The following is a 22196-nucleotide window of genomic DNA, read 5'->3' as shown; positions in this document are numbered from 1 at the left end:
ACTCAAATCGGAGCACCCAGGTTGGCCTAGCTTAGGTCCAAGCAGCCACAATGCAAAACTATGCTTGAAAGTGTCCATTCAACTGCATCCATACTACTACTCTATTCATCTATGTGTATTGTTAGGAGTTATGGCAGGGCAGGGCATACCCCATGGCTCTTTGTACTCAGTACATTAAACGGTTCTGTAATTTCTTCTCAGTGAATTGCACAGGTAGTGGAAGTAGCAGGCTACTGCACCTTCCGGCATACACAAGGTTAACAGTTTGGTTCAATGGCTCCCAGCACCCGCATTATTGTTCCAGCATTCCTAGTACATTGCAAGAGAACTTGCCTGTCCTGGATATGCAGTGGGGAATTGTGGGAAGGCACTGAAGGACTATCAGCACTTGAGTGGTTTAATCTGTGTTCAAGCTCCAAAATGGGAAGGTTAGCAACCAATCTGTAAGCAGTACTTTAGCTTTAGTTCATATCCCAAGATGGGCCAACTAGTTGTGGGGTATAGCACCACCACACTCAGGTGAGAGGTTTTGTGTGTGTGTCAAGATAGGGGCAACACCTGAGACAAGACCTGAGTTAACTCTGGAGGGAAGACAAGTCCTAATAACAGACTCATATCCTGTGAGATCAGAAGGAATCATCACAATCTTCTACTCTGAACTCCTGCACATTACGTAAGAGAGAACCTCACTCACCCACTCCTATAATAGACCCTTAGCCTCTGGCTGAGTTACTGAAATCCTTATGCCATCATTTAAAGACTAAGTTACAGAGAATCCTTCATTCACAGAAGTTTAAATCTGCAAGTGACCCAGACCCCATGCCGCAGAGGAAGATGAAAGACCCCAGAATCTCTGCCAATCTGAGCAGCAGGAAATTCCTCCTGACCCCAAATACGGTGATCAGTTAGATCCTGAGCATATGGGCAAGACCCAGCAGCAAGACAAGTGGGAAAGAATTCTTTACAGTAACTCAGAGCCCTCTCTGCCTACTATCTCATCACCAGCTATTGGAGATATTTGCTGCTCATGATCGCAGATCAGCAACTTGTAATTGTAAACAGTCTCATCAGACTATCCCCTCCATCAACTTACTAAGCTAAGTCTCAAACCCAGTTAGCTTTTTGGCTCCCATTACTCCCCTTAGAAAGTTGCTCCAGAACGTCACTCCTTAATGGTTAGATTAAGCCACTGGTGTCCAACTGAAAAGTAAGGATCGCCACAGGCCTGTGCTCAAAATAAATGTCCTCCCCCCGAGCCACGCACACCCCTCACCCCTCACGCAAACTGTTGGCAACTCATCAAAGCCGCCGTCGCAGGAGCTGCCGGGCTGCAGGAGCCACACTGTGACAGGAGCCGTGTGAGCTGCGCCAGGGCTGCTGGAGCCATGCAGCTTTGGGCTGCAGCTGCAGGAGGAGCTGCCGTTGCCGCACCAAGTGGTGGGGCATGTGCATGGAGTACGCTCCACACGTGTGGCTCTAAGGAGCTGCATTTCGCCACACTGCCGTGTCCGGTTGGCTACATATGGCAAACGGCAAGTGTATTGCACATCATGGGATTAAGCAATGAAAGTTGCTCAGTTCTTTCTTACCTGCAGTTCCTCATTATCTAACAGCTCTCTACTTTTTCTCTGTAGAAAGACTGCTCTAGATTCTTCTCTTAATTTCTGCAGTAAGACTTCATCCTCAGCTGGCAACTGAAAATATTGTATAATTATTATTGGCATTGCAGTATTCAAACCCCAATTAGGATTGGGGTCCTGTTTCGCAAGGTGCTCTACAAGCACATCAGAATACAAGTCTTTGTCTTTCCAAGGATTTACTGTCTAATTCAGGGGTGGGGAACCTCCAGTCAATGGGACAGATGTGGTTTGTCAGGGTAGCTGCAGGCAGGCTGCCAGATGCTTTGTTTACCTGAGTGGCCACAGGCACAGACAGTCTCAGCTCCTAGTGGCCATGACTCACTGTTCCCAGCCAATGGGAACTACAGAAAGTGGTAGCCCAGCCTGCATTACTTTCCACAGATCCCATTGTCTGACAATGGTAAACCGCAGCCACTGGGAGGTGAGAGCAATTGTTCCTGGCAGCCTGCTAGCAGCTAACTGTGATGAGCTGCGTATACCAGAAACACTGGAGATTCTACACTCCAGTCTAATCTGTAACAATATGTAATCTACCAAAAAGCAGGGTGGAAAGAAGGAGTACATTTTTCTGGTGTATGATACATAACCTAAATATTTCCACAGTGATATTATAAATTTGTAATATAAACTGGAATTATGTTTGCTATGAAGTGAAAACCACTAAGATCTTAGTTTCCAATCTCATGAAAGACAAATTAAAATGCCTCAAGGCACTGTCTCCTAGTACTTCTTGTGTATAGCCCCACTTTGATTGATTCACAAAAATACCACTGACGCATAAAAATAGCATTTCATACCTTTTGCATTCTACAAATATTGTCAAACATTTGACACTGAACAATACTTTAGCCAATGTAACCTAAAATCCTTAAGATAGCTCCTGTGAATTTATAAGCATTTTCAATACATAAACTCATAGTACTGCTGCATTAAGTACCTTTGCAAATAGTATACTCAGATGTATACTGTATTTTATTAAAACCTGAGAATATAAGGCATGTCAGTGCAATCTATATCGCAACAGAAGTACTTTCAATCCCCAGCATCCTGTAATTAGAAATATACTATTTTATATAATGGATACATATGTGAAAAAGTAGGCAATAATAGTTTTTGCTGATTAAAGAGCAAGGACTAGAGAAGTCTATTTTTATTTAAGGATTAAACATTCTTATTTCATTTTCTGGTAACTATCCCCTACTTTCAAATGTCTTACCTATTAAGAAAAATATGTTACTCTTTGCATTGAGTCTGATTTTTTTCAACTGAAGGGCTTCCAGAAAACTAACACAAATACAAGGCTGACGTGAGCGTTCTATGCTATAATATGAATGTCTATTGCCAAAAAACATGACTAAGAACTAACCATTGGTTTTGTTCTTACAGAAGTGAGATGCTTAACCAAATCCTTGTGTTGGGTGATATAAACAACAACTCTACCCTTAGTCTACAAGGCCAGTAGCCCATCATTTTGACAAAATGAATACTCTTATTTATAACAGAGAGAAGAATGCACAAAATAAAATAGAAAAAGTGGTTTCTAGATGATAGCACCAGATATGACACTGTCACAGGGAGAGAACTTTCATTCATCATTCTAGAAAGGTTGCGAAGTGCAGAAAAAAAAATTACACAATGGATTGTGACAAATGTATAAATACTGTCAAACTCTGTGATACCGTCTGCAAATACTTAGGAAACTAGGTAGGGTCTTCAAGGTACTGGCATCCCAGGGTCATAAATTGTGTGTAAAGGCCGGAAAAGATGGGAAATGGGCTTCCAAGTTTTAAGAAAGCAAATAGATATTTTATGTTGCTCAATAACCAACCCAATTAACCAATTGCCTACAACATTAGCAAATTATTTCATGACTTAATCAGCTGCTCCACAGCAGTTGTATGAGCTTCACAAAATGTACAAGAGACAAAAAATACAACACGGCTCTGCTAAATTCTGTCCCAGTGAATCTTTTGCTACTAAATGCCAGTATTAAATAGGTAAAGATTTTCCCCTTTGAGTAGTTTATTCTTAGGTTTAAGATGCTCTGGATATATCACTTACTCTGTAATAAAACCGTGGTATATTCACATAGGATGTATTAATGCTTTTTCTTCCTCCTTTCCATTCCATATAGTATTTTGTAAACAATTCCATTTCTTCATCCTTTAGTTCTTGTTCACTTTTTTTAGCTGCTTAATATAAAACAGAGTAGCTTACATTTTACCCCCAAGTATAGACAGGTTGATTTAACAGCGCTGAGTTAAGGCAAACTCCTTTTGCTTTTAGACAATTACATTTTTAACAACCAATGTCACTATGATATGTATCAGAGAGGTAGCCATGTTAGTCTGTATCTTTGAGAACAACAGGAAGTCCCATGGCACCTTATAGACTAACAGATATTTTGGAGCAAAAGCTTTTGTGGCCAAAGACTCGCTTCGTCAGATGCACGAGTTGGTGGGTTTCTGAGGGGGATTTAAAGAGGGAGTCTCAGTCAAGGTGAGGGCCAGAGCTGACAAGGTCTATTCAGTCAGGGTGGATGTGGCCCATTATCAGCAGTTAATGTGCAGTTGTGAACACCAAGAGAGGAGAAATCAAGTCAGTTCAGTCGGGGGGATGTGGCCCATTACCAGTAGCTAATGTGGAGGTGTGAACATCATGAGCAGAGAAACTGCTTTTGGAATGGGTCAACCACTCGCAGACTACTATGGTCTGTGTCATCCACAGAGGGCATAAGGTAAAAGGCATAAAACCCAAAACACAGCAGCCATATATTTTGTTGTTCCCCAAAAGCTTGCACAAGGCCAGCTGTGCTGGGAAAGCTTTGAGTGAAGGAGGGCTGGGCTTTGGCTAGCAAAGGCAGGAAGCAGCAAGCTGTTCGATGCCATTTTTAAATGTAATTCAGCTACAAGGGCACTAAGTCACCTCCGCATCTTAATGTGCATTCACAAGGGAAGTCTTTGTGGCAACATGATTCCCTTGGGAGTAGTGCTACTATTGGATGAGGCAAAGTATGTGCAGGCTCCCGCTACAGATCATCCAGAAACAGTTTGGCTGGAGCCCAATTTCCCTGAAGATGCACAAGTTCCTTCAGGTTTCAGGACTACAATCACCACATGCTACCACAAATCCTTGATAGAAAGATCCAGTTTGTTTCATCACAATGTGAAAGTCAAGGTTCTTGTATCCCCCCATCCCCTCCAAAAGAGAGTGCATATTCTGCATTTGCATTTAGCAAATACAGGACAGGGAGCTATGGAGGGAAGGGCGGCTCCTCCAAGCCCTGGGGAAGCCAGGAAAGAAGCAGCAGCAGGCACCGGCACTCCCCAGGAGCCTGGGGAAGCTGGCCAGTGCTCCCCCCAGGAGCCCCAAAAAAGCAGCAGCCGTCAGCACTCCCTGGGAGCCCCAGGGAAGCTGCAGCTCCCAGCCTCCCTGGAAGCCCTGGGGAAGCAGCAGCCCACACTCCTCCTGCTTTCCCAAGGCTGGGAGTGGGGGCAAATACGGGACAATAAATCCCTTTTTAAAGAAGATTCAGGATGCCTTTGTGGCGTCCCAAATACGGATGGTCACCCCACATTTAGCAAATATTCATATTCAGCTAAAGACTAATGAAAGCTTAATAGTTGCTAAAAGATATTAATTTAATCTACAATTTTTGCATTTATTATTTTTTGAAAATTATAGGTTCACTGGGAAGAGATGTGTACTGTACAGCAGTAATAATTCCCATGCAGTATTATAAGCAAGCTCAAAGCATCACAAACTCTTTTTAGACATGTCTAAGTACAGCAAACCCTTGATATAACGGACTAATGGGGGGGAGGGTGTCCGTTAAAACTGAAAGTCTATTATATCCAAGGGTTAGCTCACTGATCGTCCCAGCTCCTCTCAGCTCCAGCTGACCATGGTGTCTCCTCTGGTTCTGAGCCGCTCGGGCTCAGGACAGAGCTCGGGGCTCCTCTGGTTCTCAGCCACCTGTGCTCTCCTCTAGCTTCGAGCTGCCCACTCTCAGGGCAGAACACGGGGGCTCCTCCAGCCTCTGGGCAGTCTCAGCAGTGGGGGAACCCTATGGCTGCAGCAGTCTCAGCTGCTGCCAGGGAAGCCACAGCTATGGCAGTTTGAGACGGTGGGGTGGGGGGGAGCACAAACACAGTGATGGTGGTGTCTGCAACATTGGCAGGGACCCTGTTGCTACAAAGGTCTGAGCCACTGGAAGACCTGGTGAGGACTCTGGTGAGTCTTTTACAGTACTGTACAGTACAGTCCTCTACTTTCTTAAGGGGGTGGGGGGAGCTACCAGACATCTGTTATGGCCGATGTCCAATCTAATGAGGTCCATTATATCAAAGGTTTACTGTAACTCCAAATAAAGTAATAAAAATTTGATCTTTTACAAAAGCTGTAAAAATACCTCACTTCTCGAATGTGAACAAGAAATAAAAAACACATTCGTTTCAATTAAATAAAAGCACACATTAGTACATATTTATTTGTATTTATTTTTCATACAAAAGGTAAGCAAATAAATTAATTAAGCACTGAGAGTCCACAGCACTGGGCGGGGTATGCATGCCTGAATGCATTAGGGAGCTGTATCACCTTGTCTGTCAAAAATGCCAACCAAACTGATGTCCTTGATGTGAAAAAAGGTTTGTCAATATCGTTCTAAAATAGATTCTGTGGCAGTACAACCCTGGAAGTTGTTCCTAGGATTCATACAATAGTTGAAGCTCCTCTGTACTTCAGGGACAAGTGTTTTTTGACCCTCATTTCTTAAGCTTCCCTCATGTGATGACATGACATCAGTTTCATTGTGCATATTTTAAGAATACATTGTGGTGGGAAGGGTCAGAAAACACAATATTACCAACATACAATGCAGACCCGAAACCACAAGGACCTGAAATCTGACTGCCCATTACCCTGGCACACTCTGCCACTGGCATATAACATAAAACGTTCTGTGGGTTCCGGGATGCGTTATGTGACAACGGGGTATTCGCAAAGAAGAAGAAGAGCTGAAATGTGATTTGTGCGAGGGTCCTGGGAGTGCGCGAGGGGCCGCATGGTCACCACAGAGCTCCAGCGGGGCTACACCAGAACCTCACACTTGGGAGGTGGATAACACTCCCAGGCGTGCGGCCGGGCAGCACTGACCGGATCACATCGGGGTTAAGTGACACGGGCGGACGCCCCTCTGGACAAGGCGCTGGGCCGGGCCGCGCTCGCTGCACTGAAGACCCAGAGACACCCTGCGGCCGGCTGTCAGCACCGCCCTTAGCCCTGCGTCGGACTCAGCCTGAGGCTGGCCAGAGAGGCTCCCACCCACTCTGTGGGACCCCGCAGCCTCCGCACCCGACTCCCGCTCGCTCCGCGTTCCCCGCACACTCACGGCCGGTGTGGGCAGCCAGCCGGCCCCTTAACGCCTCCTTCCACTCCATGCCCCACAAAGTCGGGACCTCAGGTAACCACCATGCTAGAAACAGGCAAAAAGTCGGTAAGCGCCCCAGCAACTCCTTCCGGCGCATGCGCTCCTCAGCCGACTGAAACCGGCGCAGCTAACATCCGCCCGTAAACAACATGGCGATCACAGGCCGCTAAGGCCGCTTCACTGTGCTCCGCGCTCATTGGATCCCTGTGATCATAAGGGCAGCACGAGCCGGCAGTCTAGAATGGAGCGATATCGGCTGGAGAGAAGGTCCGTTTGGCGAGAGGGACAGCGGCTTCTGAAGAAAGGGTCTTCCTTTCATGGATCGATGGCTCGGCGATCATTACGTGACCCGCCCCCTTCGGCGATGAATGACGCGCCACGGCGCGCTACGACACCGACATCTGCAGAGCGTCGCTCGAGTCAGGTGTGCAGGGGGAGGGCAGCGAAAGGTTGGCGAGCGAGCGAGGGCGCGGTGCGCCCCAGCCCCAGCACGTGCTGCGCACGCTGCATGGGCAGCCGGGTTGCAATGCATGTTGGGGAGTGTAGTTTTCAGCGGCCGCGGCGCGTGAGTCGTGTGCTAACGTCCGGAAGCTGTTCTGACCCGCGTTTCCGTCCGTCCGACTGCAGCCGCTAACGGGTTCCCCGGGATACCGCCGAGGAGGTAGCCTCGGGGAGGGTTCTTGATCCCGCAGGTTATGGAGCAGCTCAGGGCTGCAGGGCCCCACTGGAGCGCGGTTCTGCGGGAGGCGCGAGCAATCAGACATCACTAGTTGGGCCCAGAGCCCCCGAGACTAGCCCACTCTCTGGGGCATCCGCAGAGCAATAGCGGTGGCTGTTTTCGGGAGCTCGGTCTTCGCGTTTCCCCGCTTGTCTCCGCAGGCCGGACAGTGGCGGGAAGTTTTTATCAAGAAGTGAAATCTCTTGCCCGACTCAGCAGGCGGGGCTCTGAGAAATACGCCAACTAGTGTAAAACTTGCGGTTAGAGCATTGGCCTACTGAACCGAGGGCTGTGAGTTCAATGCTTGAGGGCGTTATTTAGGGGTCTGGGGTAAGTAGAATTTTTCAAGGATGGTGATAACTTCTGCTGTTAGGGCAGGGGACTGGACTGGATGACCTCTTGAGGTCCCTTCCAGTTCTATGAGATGATGAGGATAATAAAATAAACTCACCAGAGAGGCCAGCAAAGGCTCTTACAAGGATCCTTTTGGCTACGTCCAAACACCTATCATAACCTAAGAACAGCCATATTGAGTCAGACCAAAGGTCCTTCTCTCACAGTGTTATGTTAGGTGCCCCACAGGGAATGACAGAACAGGTAATCATCAATTGATCCTTCTCCTGATGCTCATTCCCAGCTTCTGGCACATACAACCCTTCTGTTGTGGTTACACTGACTGTGTATCCAGCAATCACTCTTGCTTGCTTACTTTTAAAGAAATAATATCTATTTGCAATGCTTCCCCACCCCCTCAGAAAAAAAGGTGCTGAACTCAAGTCTGATGATGCCTCATAAGGAGTTAGGGTATTCAGTTTTAATGTCTCAGTCCCCACGCAGCTGTGGGGCCTCCTGTCCCAATCCCCACCCTGCTGCAGGACCAGTTGGGCTTCTTGTCCCAGTCCCCACCCTGCTGTGGGACCAACAGGGGCTTCTGCCCCGGTGTTGCACTGCTGCAGAACCGGTGGTGAAAATTTTTCTGGTGTTCTAACAGAAAAAAGGTGCCAGAACTCTGTTCTGGTGCATTCCACCCGAAAAAAAGCCCTGGCTAATTGCTTTCCAGTAGGTACTCAATAGAAACTTGATTGCAAAGGGGAGTTGTCTCTCTCTGGAGTTATGGTTATCTCTGGGAAGGTGGTTTTTGTTTAAATGTGGGGAAAAAAGTAAAGAGTCCACATGTTTGCAGCATGTCAGTCCCTGCCTTTACAGATGTTTTTGTAGATGTCACAGTTCTTCTGTGGATTTTAGGTGAGCAAATTTTGGGTGTAAGACCTAATATAGGTTAGGCAGGTCACCCTCGGTGTTGTAAAAATATAAACTGAATTGTAATGTTGAAGGTGCTACATACTTTGGAAGTGCAAGTACTAATTGTGTATTTTTGTGGGCTGTTTTTTCTGTAGGTAATTTCCTGACCTGATTTGGATGAAAGGAGAACAGCAACTCTTAGGAAGTTCACATCACTGCTCCCCACATAGCACCAGCAGTTGGGCGGGCACAGTGAAGTGCACAACCACCAAGTGTCTTTCCTGGAAAGAGAGATGTCCTCCTCACTCTTTGTATTATAAATTCACTAGTTTAAAATCTTTCTTCCATTGGCAATGAAGGGTTTTGCTATTTTAGCTCTCATAAGAGTCTTAAAAGCTCCCATGTGACTCATTCAAAAACTTTTGTGGCTTATATTATAAACTTCCTCTCACAAACTTCACTTTCCACTAGCTTTCTCCAAGATAGTGTTCTCAGTATATGCATTCTCCTCATCATGGCTTTTTTCTGTCCAACTAGCTTCTTGAGTTTACAGACTTTTAGGAAATATCACATATTTTGGCCTGTTTCAAGGTTTCAAGAGCTGTTTGCTCTCACGTTCCATCTCCGCAACAGGGAACACATTAAACATTCTCCTTTTATTACTACTTCTCAATCTGCAATACCAGTGGATCCCAAAGCAACTCATATGCTATCTACTAAAACCAGATCTGAATGTAGAGATGGAGAGGAAAGGAAGGGCAGGACTAGAGGAAGCACCTCTTCTTCTCCTCATCTTTTTTCCCTGTTCTCTGCGGGAGCTGCCAAAAGGAGATCAAATAACAAAGAGAAGCTCCTCATGACATCTAAAAGGAATGATATCCAACCACCAGAAAAACCTTTAAGTGTGGCGGAATGGGAGGAACTGGAGGGAGAACTTACAGAAACTGTCAACTTTGAAGACATAATGATAAAGCAAATGGTCAAATACAAGAGTCCTGTAGATGTGGCCAAGTCTTTGCTGTCTATGGTGGCAACAAAAAAAGGTGACATCAGTTATAGTTTGTTGGTCAAGTACCTGGTGCTGTGTGTCCAGCAGGAGCAGGTGGCGGAAGTTTGTGATGTCTATGACATAATGAAAGTCAGATTTAAGACTTTAGAAACTGGGGCCTACAGCCTTCTAATCAAGGGGCTGAGTGCCTCTGATAGGTGGAGAGAGGCCTTGCTGCTATTGGAAGACTTAAAAAAAGTCATCACTCCTTCAAAAGGAAACTATGGAGCTTGTATCAAAGGAGCCCTAAATAACCGAGAAGTAAAGTTGGCATGTGAACTGTACCATGAAATGTTGGCCAAGGACATAGTGCCATTCTTGGATACACTGAAAGTATTTTTTGATACTGGCAAGTGTGTGAAGGATGATCAGTTAAAAAGTGAACTCTTAGGAATCCTCTTATATCTGAGAGAAAATCAACTATATCCTGGAGAAGCTCTGATGCAGAGTATAAAGTTGTGGTTTGAAAGGTAAATATTGTTTTGAAAGCATTTGCAGGTTAATGGGAGTAGTCTGTGATCCATTAAGACTGTAGTTCAAAGGCCAGGTAAATCCTTGAAACTTTTATCATTTTATTTTAATACCTTCTAACAAACACTGCCATAATAGCTTTACTTCCACTGTAAGTAGAGAGTTTTTTGTTAGGTCTGAATTTCCTATTACAGTGTTTATCTCTTCATTTTGCATTTTTGGTACAAATTGTCACAAATTCTGAGAGTGCCACATGTCAGAATTTTTGTCCATACTGGTACTTATTAACAGTTGATATGTTTGGTAGCAAATATGGAATATTAATGAGTTTGAGGGGGACAGCCAGTCTGTAGCTTCACAAATAGTAAGTTGTCCTGTGGTGCTTCAGGGACAACAAATTTATTAGGTCATGAGCTTTTGTGGGTAAAACCCACTTCCTCAGATGAAGGAAAAAAATGGGGAGGAAGAAACAGAACCGAGGTTTTATATAGCATGGATGGGGAGGAAAAGAGAAGATCTGCAAACTGAAACAAAGTTTTTAGTTGTTTTGGTAAAAATTGGTGACTTTGCATAATTTTGCTACGCTGTTTTCAAAGATGGCATCCACTCTGCTCTATCACATAAGGATTTTTCCACAAAAAAAAAAAGATGGACATTTTTCATGCTTTTTATTCCACCTTATGCTTTAAAAACTCTGTAAATAGTAAGTTATAGTTCTTTTAGACGGTCTGTTGTAAGTCCTTCTTTAAAGAACAAAGAAGCAAAGCGTGAAACTTAACAACTGAGTAATTTTAAATGGTTAGATGTGACTGCAACAACATTTTTTAGACAACTCTTAATGCATTTCACCATCAGTCTCTTTTCAGGGACCAGCAGTAATCAGCCATCATGTGAACATCCCAGTGTCCTTTATCTCTTTTTCATTATCTTGATGTCGTGATGAAATCTTTCCCCTTGCTTTTCACTGACACTTCCAAGAATTTCAGGAAAATAATTCAGCTGAGAATACAAAAAATGAACTTTCAAGCTCATGTTGTAGCTAATTCTTTCCAATTTGTTTAGCATGTTGCCAGCAATATTTTTATAATCAGAATCTTTGTTGTTCCCTAAAGATTTTTTATGACATTTCTGAAGGCCACCCAAGTGTCTTTCTCTGCGTTACTCATGGTTTCTTCAAGTTAGTGTCAAGAATCGGTTGCCTGATCTGAGGACCCACAAAGAAGCCTCCTTAACTTTTTCATTAGTCAAAGCTGGGAACTTGTTGCAAAGGTACTTGAAAGAGTCACCATTCTTGTTTAATGTTTTCAAAAATTGTTTCATGAAACCTACCTTGATGTGGAGCTTGGAGGTATCAGTACCTTGTTGGGTTCAGTCAGTTTTTCATTAATTATATTGTTGGAGCTAGGAGTTAGACTCTCCCTTGGTGGCCACTGTTTCCTTACCCAGTGAAGATCTTTCTCTGCTATCCCACTGGCAAAGAAAGCGTGGCATTTTCGTGTAACAAGCCTGCTGACCAAGCAGCATACACTGCACCTTCAGATCTCCACATACAGTCCAGTCACGCTCTGGATAATACATCTTTTCAAGGAGAAGATCAAGATTTTCATAGGTTTCTCTTAAGTGAACAGAATGGCCAATAGGCACAGAGGCATATTGATTGCCATTGTGAAGTAAAACACCTTTTAGGCTTGTCTTTGAAGAATCAATAAACAGTCACCTGGTTGGTAAGCTTTCCCCAGGCTTTCTATTAATTCAGCTACATTATTGCAGTATACCAATAGAAAAATATGGAACAAACTCTTTCTTGTGGTTCCTCAAGCAAAATTTGTCCCAGGGAAGGCAAATTCTTTGCTTGAACTCTGCTTTCCAAAACCTCAGCAGAATCTTTAGGCGGATTCAGGTCTCTCACCAAGCCATTTAATTCACTTTGGGTGAAAAATTGTGGCTCATTGCCGTCTTGTTGTGGTCCATACTCGGTATCCTCTCCAACATTATCAGCATTGGTGTAGGAAGACAACATCAAATTTTCAAGAGTATTTGGTGGGTTAGGAATAGGTGCATCAGATCCATGTGGTACTGGCTGTATTGCAGAAGGAAGGTCTGCGTAAGAAATACCATGCTTTTTCAAAGGTTATACCCTTCTACGTTACATAGACACAAATAACAGTCATCCCTGTGGCTCTTGGGCTCGCGCCAAACTAGGGGAATTCCAAATGCCGTCGACTTCTTTTTGAGACAATGGAGTCAAGTAAAAAACTTCACACACAATCGGCACACTTTTTGAGGGGCCTAAAGACTTGTCTTGATCCCTGAGTTTTATACCAAAGTAGGTGTGATACACCAAAATCTGTTATGTTCTCTCTTCCTTCTTTGGAACAACACTGACACAAGTGTGACAAAATATCTCTGGATAATTCAGGCAATCTCAGGATGCCATGTTAGGGGATTACCTCAAAAATGCATAAAATACAATTGTAAATATCATTCAAAACATAAAACAATGAAATCATTCTGTTTTGTTACTCTTATTATAATAATTTGGTGATCCTCTTCAGCAAAATTAAGGTAGATGGAATTTATTTTGACAAATTCCATCAATTTGCAGTATTTTTGCATGCAAGTTCTTGAAAATAAGTCGCTGCATATAATGTATAACACATGATGGCGTTTTTTGAAAAAGTAGACTCCAGTTTACAAAAAATCTGTACATCATTGGCAAAAATGGATGTAATTTTTGAACACAGCACCCCAAAATTAGTTAAGAACAGTTGTTTGTTCTCAAATAATGGAACCCATGCAGAAGAGCGAACCGTAACTAGTAGTATCAGTTAATGAAGCAAATTAAGTAGGATGTGTCCCATTCCTGCAACTATAAAAGGCAACATCCGTAATCTGGTATGATTTTACTTAGCTGGATGATTACTTATCCTGGGCGTGGCCAAGTTTCCTGTCGTTCCATAAAGTTTGTTTCCAGCCATCAGTCCCGGCTCTTAATGTTCTGTGTTGTTTAGCTCAGTTGCCTTAACTCACTTATAGCATAAATAAAAATGACAACTCACCAGAGGTGCCATCCTTGCCATCCGGGCTGCAAAATGTCCTGGGAGAAGGAGATGAGGGCCAAGTTAAAAACGGTCTTGGCTGTTGGTGAGATCAGCTGCTCTGTTTGTCTGCTTACCATTGTCATCCTCTTCTTATCTGCCATGTCTTCCTTGCTGTTGCCAGAGGCTGCCTGAGGAACCTCTTGGGTGCCCTGCCCTCCCTGCCCCCTAAGAATCCCATGCCACTGCTCATAGAAGCAGAATGTTCGTGGCAATGCCCCAGAATGTCCATTTGTTTCCGTTATCTTCTGGTATGTCTGCCTGAGCACCTTTATTTTCACATGGTACTGCTAGGCATCCCTGGTGTATCCTTTTTCCACTATGCCTTGTGAAATCTTGGTATAGACGTGTTGCTTTTGCTGCTTTGTTGTTCTGCCAGCACAGCTTCACACCCACCCTCAGTACTGTCCTGGATCTCCTGCATCCTCCATGCTGGAGCTTGTCTGCGACCCTGGGAATTTCTGGCCAGATGTGCTGCCGAGGTATGCCGCCTGCTCTGCTTGCCATAAACAAGAAGTTAAATTCTAATGTTCTCAGGCCTTTTCCTGCACACTGGGAGACCAATAGAGCTGAAAGTGGTGGCCAGAGTGATCACATTGGAGTACTGTGGGAGACCTCCAGGAGACCAAGAATGTCCAATTTTACAATACTTTGTTTGCACCAGCCTAAGATCAACCACGCAAGGTCATTTTTGGCACTACTTCTCGTGAAAAACAGTAGTACAAAATCAACCTCGGGAGCCCTTAAATCAGTGGACCAGACCCTATGATGTGGATTGATTGGTTAGAAAATCGACCTAAGTCAGCTAAGTTTGACCTAACCTCCTACTGTAGACCAGTCTGAGCTGCAGGGAGGTGCCTAGCTGTGCTTAGTGACACAGTAATTGGAACCAGTTACCTTAAATTGGTGGGTTTAGGGTGGAGTGAGTTGGGCACATGCCATGCTACAGGCAAACTGGCTGGAGTAAGTGATTCTGGTTTCCATATCCACTTTATAATTTTTAGCCCAGTGATTAGTTTGCTTGCCTGTGATATGTAAGACTGAGGTTCAGTTCCTCTCTTTCTGCCAGAAAGGAAGAAAGATTGGAACAGCAGTTCTCTTTCCTCATAGGAGGTTGTTGCAACCACAGAGCTATGAGAAATTGTGATGTGGCACTAACTCAGACTCTCCTATAGAAGGCGTTCCGTTTTCGATAAATAAACAAAGAGCAGAGGGACTGGACTAAGGTCTTCCACCTCCTAATGGGATGTGCCTTAACCTCTGGACTTCAGTGGTGTTCTCTCTTTCTTTCTGTGTCTGCATTGAGGCTGTTCCATTGTGGATAAGTACTTGAATATTCATATGCAGGGAGTCTTGCATAGGAGGTATAACGGTTGAGCCTTCATGTAATTTCTCCTTTGTGTAAATGGTTTTTATTTTTAGCTGCAAACTAGAAAAATCGTTTTGTTGTGGTGCAAAAATGATAACATCTCTGTATTATATTTATATTTAGTATTCCAGGAGAGAAATGGGAAGGACACGTAACCACCATTAAAAAAAGGTAAATACAATATTTTATATAAACATCTTAATATATCAACATGCTTGGGGTGTTTTTTTTTTTTGTTTTTTTTTTGCCTTGAATTTTATTTTGATAAAATAAGTAAAACAACTATTTCTACTATGTTATTTCTGACTTCTTGAAATTGCTATCAGCCACTCTTTTGAGGGTATACAGGACTTTTCAGGCCACCGAGATGGTGCCAAGGATCTACTGTCCCACCCCAGTAGTGCCTTTAGGAAGACTCACAACCCAACAATATGTATGGTAGTGGGTTTATTTATTTTAAATTAACTTTCATGTAGGGTGCACAGACAGGTCCAGGGCCACTCCTAATTGGGAGCTAATTAGGTCCTGCATTTTAGAGAGGGTTGGGGATATACCTTTGGCAAGAGGAGAACACTGTTTTGCTAACCACAGTGAGAAGGAAACCAAGAGATACTCTTTTTGTTTACTGACTGCAAACCTGTATGAGAGGTAGTTAAGAACCAGAGACTCTTGTCAGTTTTATTTTTGGTTCAAGTAAACTGTCTCTGTGTAATTGCTCAGAACCAGGCCCTACCACAGACATTGCGTTATGGAGAAAAAAGGGAATTTGGCTTCATGGACAGTTTAGATTAAACACATAAGTCTACAAAACATAATATGCAAATTTTCTAACTTCATGAATTTTACATGTTGGCTATGTCTACACGTGCATGCTACATCGAAGTAGCTAATTTCGAAGTAGCGACATCGAAATAGGCTATTTCGATGAATAGTGTCTACACGTCCTCCAGGGCCAGCAACGTCGATGTTCAACTTTGACGTTGCGCAGCCCAACATCGAAATAGGCGCAGCGAGGGAACGTCTATAATACGCCACAGTAGCACACATCGAAATAGGGATGCCAGGCACAGGTGCAGACAGGGTCACAGGGCGGACTAGCGCTTCCGGGGCAACAGCTAGCCGCTCCCTTAAAGGGCCCCTCCCAGACACACAGCCTGCACAGCACGTGGTCTGAGGAGCCATAGGCACACAGACCCCGGGCGCCGCAGTCATGGACCCCCAGCAGCAGCAGCAGCAGCAGCAGCAGCAGCAGCAGCAGCAGCAGCAGCAGCAGCCAGAGGTCCACCCAGCCCTCCTGGCAGGAGCAGGGCTTGCCCTGCTCCATGCCATGCGGGAGGCAGCTGAGCACCTCCTTGCTACACCAGAGGAGGAGCTGCCCCCAGGGCAGCAGGGCTCAACCCCTAACCCTGCAGCACCCCGCCCCGCCCCCCGCCTCACACGCCGGCAGCTGTGGAGCTACCCCACCAGCACCGACTGGTGGGAGCGGCTGGTGATTGGGGAGTGGGACGACGACCGCTGGCTCAGGAACTTCAGGATGAGCCGGCAGACATTTATGGAGCTGTGCCAGTAGCTCACCCCCGCACTCAGGCACCAGGACACGGCCATGCGGCGTGCCCTCACAGTGCAGAAACGGGTCGGCATCGCTGTCTGGAAGCTGGCCACTCCCGACAGCTACCGATCCGTGGGACAGCAGTTTGGTGTCGGCAAGGCCACCGTCGGGGCTGTCCTCATGGAGGTAAGAGAACCCACGGGGGGAGGGGAGGGGAGGCCAGGGCGGGGGAGGGCAGAGGAGGGCAGGGCAGGGCCACGCACACCCTGCTCACCCCTCATTGGTGCTGTCCCATGTGCTTTCTCTGCAGGTTGTGCGTGCCATCAACGCCATGCTCCTGCACAGGCTCGTGAGGCTGGGGGACCCAGATGCCACCATCGTGGCCTTTGCCACCCTGCGCTTCCCCAACTGCTTTGGGGCTCTGGATGGGACTCACATCCCCATCCGCGCCCCGCATCACAGTGGAGGACGATACCTGAATCTCAAGGGCTACCATTCTGTCGTCCTCCAGGCCTTGGTGGACAGCCGGGGACGTTTCCAGGACATTTACGTGGGCTGGCCTGGCAGCACCCACGACGCCCGGGTTTTCCGGAACTCGGGCCTGTGCCGCCGGCTGGAGGCGGGGACCTACATCCCCCAGTGGGAGATCCCTCTGGGGGACACCACCAGGTCCTTCTGCGTCATCGCAGATGCGGCCTACCCCCTCCGGCCGTGGCTCATGCACCCGTACACGGGCCATCTCTCCGCTAGCCAGGAGCGCTTCAACGAGCGCCTGAACCACGCGCGCCAGGTGGTGGAGCGCTCATTTGGCCGCCTGAAGGGACGCGGGAGATGTCTCCTGACCTGCCTGGATGCGGGCCCCAACAACATCCCCCAGATTGTGGGTGCCTGCTGCGCCCTGCACAACCTCGTGGAGAGCAAGGGGGACACCTTTTTCCAGGGCTGGGCTGCGGCTGGCAGGGCAGACGTCCAGCCATGTGCTGCCCCCAGTCAGCAGGTGGACCCCGAAGGGACCCGGGTCCAGGAGGCCCTGCGGGCCCACTTCAATGATGAGGCCGCGGGGTGACCTCTGCCCAGGCCCCCCACTGCCCGCCCCTTCCTCCAACACACTCCTGCCCCAATGCCCACACCATGGAGCACCCCACCGCACCCCCCTCCCACTTTTCCTGGACAAATGACAGCACGCACTTGTGGCTGAACTTAAACTTCTTTTTCTTTCAGAACTTTTTTTTTAACTGTAAATATATGAAACGAACAAACTGTATACAAACGTGGAAACAAGCTAATATGTACAAAAATAAAACAATACTAACAAACAAGTGTCCTCAATAATAAAAAGAAAACCAGGGAGGATAAAGGGGAGAACTATTTACATGGGGGGGACGGGGCAAACGGGGGGCACCAAATAAGAACTTTAAACTATATACAAGGGGGGGGGCCACGTCCCGGGCCCCTCGCCCCTATAGCCCGGCACTGCGCGTGGCCGGCCGGGAGCCCTGCCGCGGTCGCAGCCCTGTCCGGGGCTGGCTGGGGGCGGGCCGGACCGGAAGATAGGATGCCCGGCGAGCCTCAGGTGGCTCCAGGGGTCCCTTGGCGCTCCAGCCCTCGGCGGTGGGTGGTGGGGTGACGGCGGACGGGACGGCGACGGGCGGAGCAGCTGGTGGTGGGGCTGGTGGAGCAGGCAGGGCGGGTGCTGCAGCGGACGGCGTGGCATGGGGGGCCAGGTAGTCCACCAGACTTTTGAAAGTCTCCATGTAGGCCCCCCATGCCTCCTGGCGCCAGGCCAGCGCCAGCTGCTGCTCCGCGACCTCCATCTGCCGTCGGTGGATGGCCAGCAGCTGGGGGTCCGTCGCCGTCGGGTGGTGGTGGTGCGGGGTCTGCCGTCTAGCCCGCCGTGGGGCTGGTCGGTCCTCGGCCGAGGGGCTGGCCTGGAGCAACTGAGGCCTCGCCGGCGCTCTCTTCCGGTCCTTCTGAGGGTGCAGGTGCGGGACACAGGAGAGGAGCGGGGGAAGAAGAATGGAGACAGGCGTTAGTGTGGGCTCTGAGCCGTGGCCTTTGTCCCCCCAGCCCTGTGCTGCAGGTTCCCCGTCCCTGGGAGATGCTGCTGTGATGGATGGGGTTCAGGGGTCCCCCTGCCCTGCACCCCGTCCCCTGGTGGGAGTGACTCTCACTTCACCCCGCAGGGTCTGACAGCAGGAGAGGTTTCTTAGGCCACAGATGGCCAGTTTCTGGCAGGAGTGACAACACCAGCTGTCGGAAGAGACAGTCCTTCCAACCCGTTGTGGGGAGAAGACCCCAAGGGGGGCCCCTCTGGGATGCAGCTTTCCCCCTCCTCAGGCTGGCTGCCTTCCAGCTCTCCCTTCCCCTAGCCTCTACCTGTGGCCCCCGCTCTCCCCCCCCCCAATTCCAAGCCAGCTCGGCTCCTCCCTCCTCTTTGTTCAGGGCAGAGGTGTCACCTGCCAGCTGTAGCCCCAGGATCATCCTTTGCCCCTGGGAGCTATTCGGCTCTTGTTGCTCATATGTAGCCTGAGTCTCCCTTTTGCACTCCCCCCACTCCATCACATGCTGCTGCTGCGGGGTGTCCCACCCCCTCCTCCCGGGGGCCCCTCGAGGTTCCGCCCCCCCCGGCCCGGGGATGGGGCATGGCACTGTCGTGCGGGGTTGGGGGGGGGCAGGGGCTGATGCAGTGCTGTGAGGGCCATGGCCCTGGTGTCCTTGGGGCCATGGCCATGTGAGCATGTGGGGGGCCCTGGACACATATCTATTACCCCCCGCCCCTCAAGCCCAGGGGTGTACACCAGAGGGGGGTACCTACCTGTCAGTCCACTCCCACGGTCTGGAGATCCCCAGGGGGCCGAGGCCCTGCTGCTGCTCCGGGATGGCAGGAGGAGGATCTGCAGCCCGGATTCTGCAGAGGAGGAGTCCCCCTCCTCCTCCTCCTGCCGCGATGTCCTGGGGGTGGCCTCCGGGGGGGGCCCCCGGTGTGCGGGGCTTACCTCCGGAACGGACTCCGGCTGCAGGGCCTGCTGGGGCTCGTCGGCCGAGGTGTCAAGGGTGGCCGGAGGGGAGGAGATGTGCCGGGGGCCCAGGATGTCCCTGAGCTCCCTGTAAAAGGGGCAAGTGGCGGGGGCGGCCCCAGATCGGCCGGCCGCATCCCGGGCCCGGGAGTAACCCTGCCCCAGCTCCTTCACCTTACTCCTGATGTGATCAGGAGTGCGGGCAGGGTGACCCCGGGCAGCCAGGCCGTCGGCCAGCCGAGCGAACGCATCCGCGTTCCGCCTCTTGCTCCCCATTACCTGGAGCACCTCCTCCTCGCTCCAGAGCCCCAGCAGGTCCCGCAGCTCGGCCTCCGTCCAGGAGGGGCCCCGCTGCCGCTTGCCAGCCTGGCTGCCCTTCTGGCTGGGCTGGCTGCCCTGGCTTCCCTTGGGGGGGGTCCCCTGGGGGTGCGGGGGGGGCTGCCGGGCAGCCATCGCAGCTGGGTGGGTGGGTGGCTGAGGGATGTGCAGGCTGGCCGCGTGTGTGGGCTGCCGCCTGCACGATCCCTCAGCTTCCTGCACAGGAAGGGAGGGGGAGGGGACCTTTAAGGGGCCGCTCCATGCGGCCACCATTGAGGTGAGGGGCTGGAGAGCGCGTCTCTCAACCCCTCAGCTGATGGCCGCCATGGAGGACCCGGCAATTTCGATGTTGCGGGACGTGCAACGACTACACGGTCCCTACTTCGACGTTGAACGTCGAAGTAGGGCGCTATCCCCATCTCCTGATGAGGATAGCGACTTCGATGTCTCGCCGCCTAACGTCGAAGTTAACTTCGAAATAGCGCCCAACGCGTGTAGCCGCGACGGGCGCTATTTCGAAGTTAGTGCCGCTACTTCGAAGTAGCGTGCACGTGTAGACACGGCTGTTGTTAATCTAATATGAAAGCCAGATTTATCTTTCACATGTACTGGAAATCGGAAATGTGTCAGAGATAAGATCATCTTTGTGTTCTATGTTCCTTCAGGGTTTGTAGTAAAAATAGTGTACAAATGCAAACTTTAAAGTTTCTCTTAGCTTTTCTGAAGAGTGAGCATGCATTGCATCTGCTGCTGTGGAGGTCCATCGGGGAAAACACTGACCGCTGTGAGCTCCTGTAAAATTTGATTACTAGCGTAGTGGCTACTTTTTTTCTTTCTCCAACTTCCTGCAGCTTGGAGCTTCTTCTAGTCCTATTAATTGGAAGCTTCAGACTTAAAACTATTAATTTTTCATTGAGAGTTAGGCTGTTTGATGTCCCAGTATCCATTTTGGAAAGCTCTAATTTTTTTCTATTGAGGGATTCCCCATGACAGCTGCTGTGCTGCTAGATTCAAACATCAGCTTCCTAAGTCTGGGTACTATCCCTACCACTCCAGAAAATAACTGGACTTGATGACCTCATGAGGTCCCTTCCAGCTCCATCAGATGTATGTAATCGGACAGTGTCAATGAATGGTGTGTGAGTGGGAGAGCAAACATTCTTTCCTAAACCATGTAGAGGTGTGATCAGCTTTCACTTCTGAGGAGAATGTGTGCTATTTCTATTCTTCAGAAATCTACATCCAAGTATATGCTAAAAACAATGCTACCCTGCATAGTCACTGAAATTTACCTCAGAGGAGGTGTTTTGGTTGCTTATGCTACTATTGGAGCACCCACTCAGAGATGAGCCAAAACTTCTCGGTCTTTGTATACACTTGACAGCATTGCTGGCTGCATTTCTGACCTTTTTAAGAAAGTCCTTCTCTCCATTTTACTGCACTTGGATGATTGCTGAGAATTTTGTAGCACATATGCATAATAAGAAACATTGGAGATTACACAACTTCAGAATTTCTCTCAAAGAGCACAATTTGAAGTTGAATACTGGGTGCTGAGTGCCTTTAATTCCCATTGGCTTCAAATGAAAGTTGAGGGCACTCAACAAGCTTTTGGCTCATGGGGTGGGGGAGGAAGTTACAAATTTGTTAAAGTCGAACATGTGACTTTATTTTATTCTGCTATTAGATCTTCCTAACTAATATCCAGTGATATTCACAAAAAATTCAAAGTGTACGTGTGCCTGCTGTAACACGAAGCCTGTAAATGTTAAGCTTAATGATTATGGTGGAGTCTCAGTAATTTTGGGGGTTTTATTAGGTGCTTTCAACAGTGTTACTCCAGTTTCTGCCTGTTGAACTGAGGATTATTTATCAAGCGTTTAGGATTATTTAAGTAGCCAGCCTTCTGGTTAATACAAATATGTGGTTTAGGAAGTTGAGTATCTGGAATGTACTGTACTAAAAGTGACACACTATTAATGCGTTAAGTCAGCACATACAGTCTGTACAGTAATTTATGCAATCTTGGTTGTTTTTTTGATTGTGTTTTATATTTTGATGTAGACTAGAAGTCAAGTTGCTATGTCAGTTAGGTGTCTTATAATCATGTTGGGTAAGAAATATACGTCAGCTCATGCAGTCTTTCTCTGTGCAAAAATCAGGGGAGAATGAAAACAGAAATGCAGTCCAATAGCACTTTAAATACTAACAAAATAATTTATTAGGTGATGAGCTTTCGTGGGACCAGACCCACTTCTTCGGATCGTAGTCATACTAGAACAGACTCAATATTTA

At 47.8% G+C, this 22196-nt stretch overlaps 2 protein-coding genes across 6 annotated transcripts in view; one reads left to right on the top strand and one right to left on the bottom strand.

The window, feature by feature from the left end:
• PPP2R3C (protein phosphatase 2 regulatory subunit B''gamma) overlaps window positions 1-7260 on the bottom strand; it is a 31205-nt gene extending 23945 nt beyond the window's left edge. The window contains exons 1-3 of one of the 2 annotated variants that reach the window (XM_074996852.1): window positions 7033-7260; window positions 3702-3832; window positions 1590-1694 (exon numbers count right to left, since the gene is read on the bottom strand). In XM_074996852.1, the coding sequence (XP_074852953.1) occupies window positions 1590-1694; window positions 3702-3832; window positions 7033-7168 (372 nt within the window). In that variant the 5' untranslated portion in view covers window positions 7169-7260. The remainder of the gene's footprint in view (window positions 1-1589; window positions 1695-3701; window positions 3833-7032) is intronic. The other variant, XM_074996853.1, reaches the window with a different exon arrangement.
• A 114-nt stretch (window positions 7261-7374) lies between these two features.
• PRORP (protein only RNase P catalytic subunit) overlaps window positions 7375-22196 on the top strand; it is a 90761-nt gene continuing 75939 nt past the window's right edge. The window contains exons 1-3 of one of the 4 annotated variants that reach the window (XM_074996847.1): window positions 7375-7495; window positions 9187-10549; window positions 15141-15188. In XM_074996847.1, coding sequence (XP_074852948.1) covers window positions 9546-10549; window positions 15141-15188 — 1052 coding nt within the window. In that variant the 5' untranslated portion in view covers window positions 7375-7495; window positions 9187-9545. Of the gene's footprint in view, window positions 7496-7599; window positions 7733-7793; window positions 8120-9186; window positions 10550-15140; window positions 15189-22196 lie in introns of those variants that run through there. The other 3 variants (XM_074996846.1, XM_074996849.1, XM_074996845.1) reach the window with 3 other exon arrangements.

Source organism: Carettochelys insculpta, chromosome 6 (genome assembly GCF_033958435.1).
Source record: "Carettochelys insculpta isolate YL-2023 chromosome 6, ASM3395843v1, whole genome shotgun sequence".
In the NCBI taxonomy this organism is placed as follows: domain Eukaryota; kingdom Metazoa; phylum Chordata; order Testudines; family Carettochelyidae; genus Carettochelys; species Carettochelys insculpta.
Note: the sequence above shows the minus strand (reverse complement) of the source record. Positions and strands in the feature narration are given on the sequence as shown.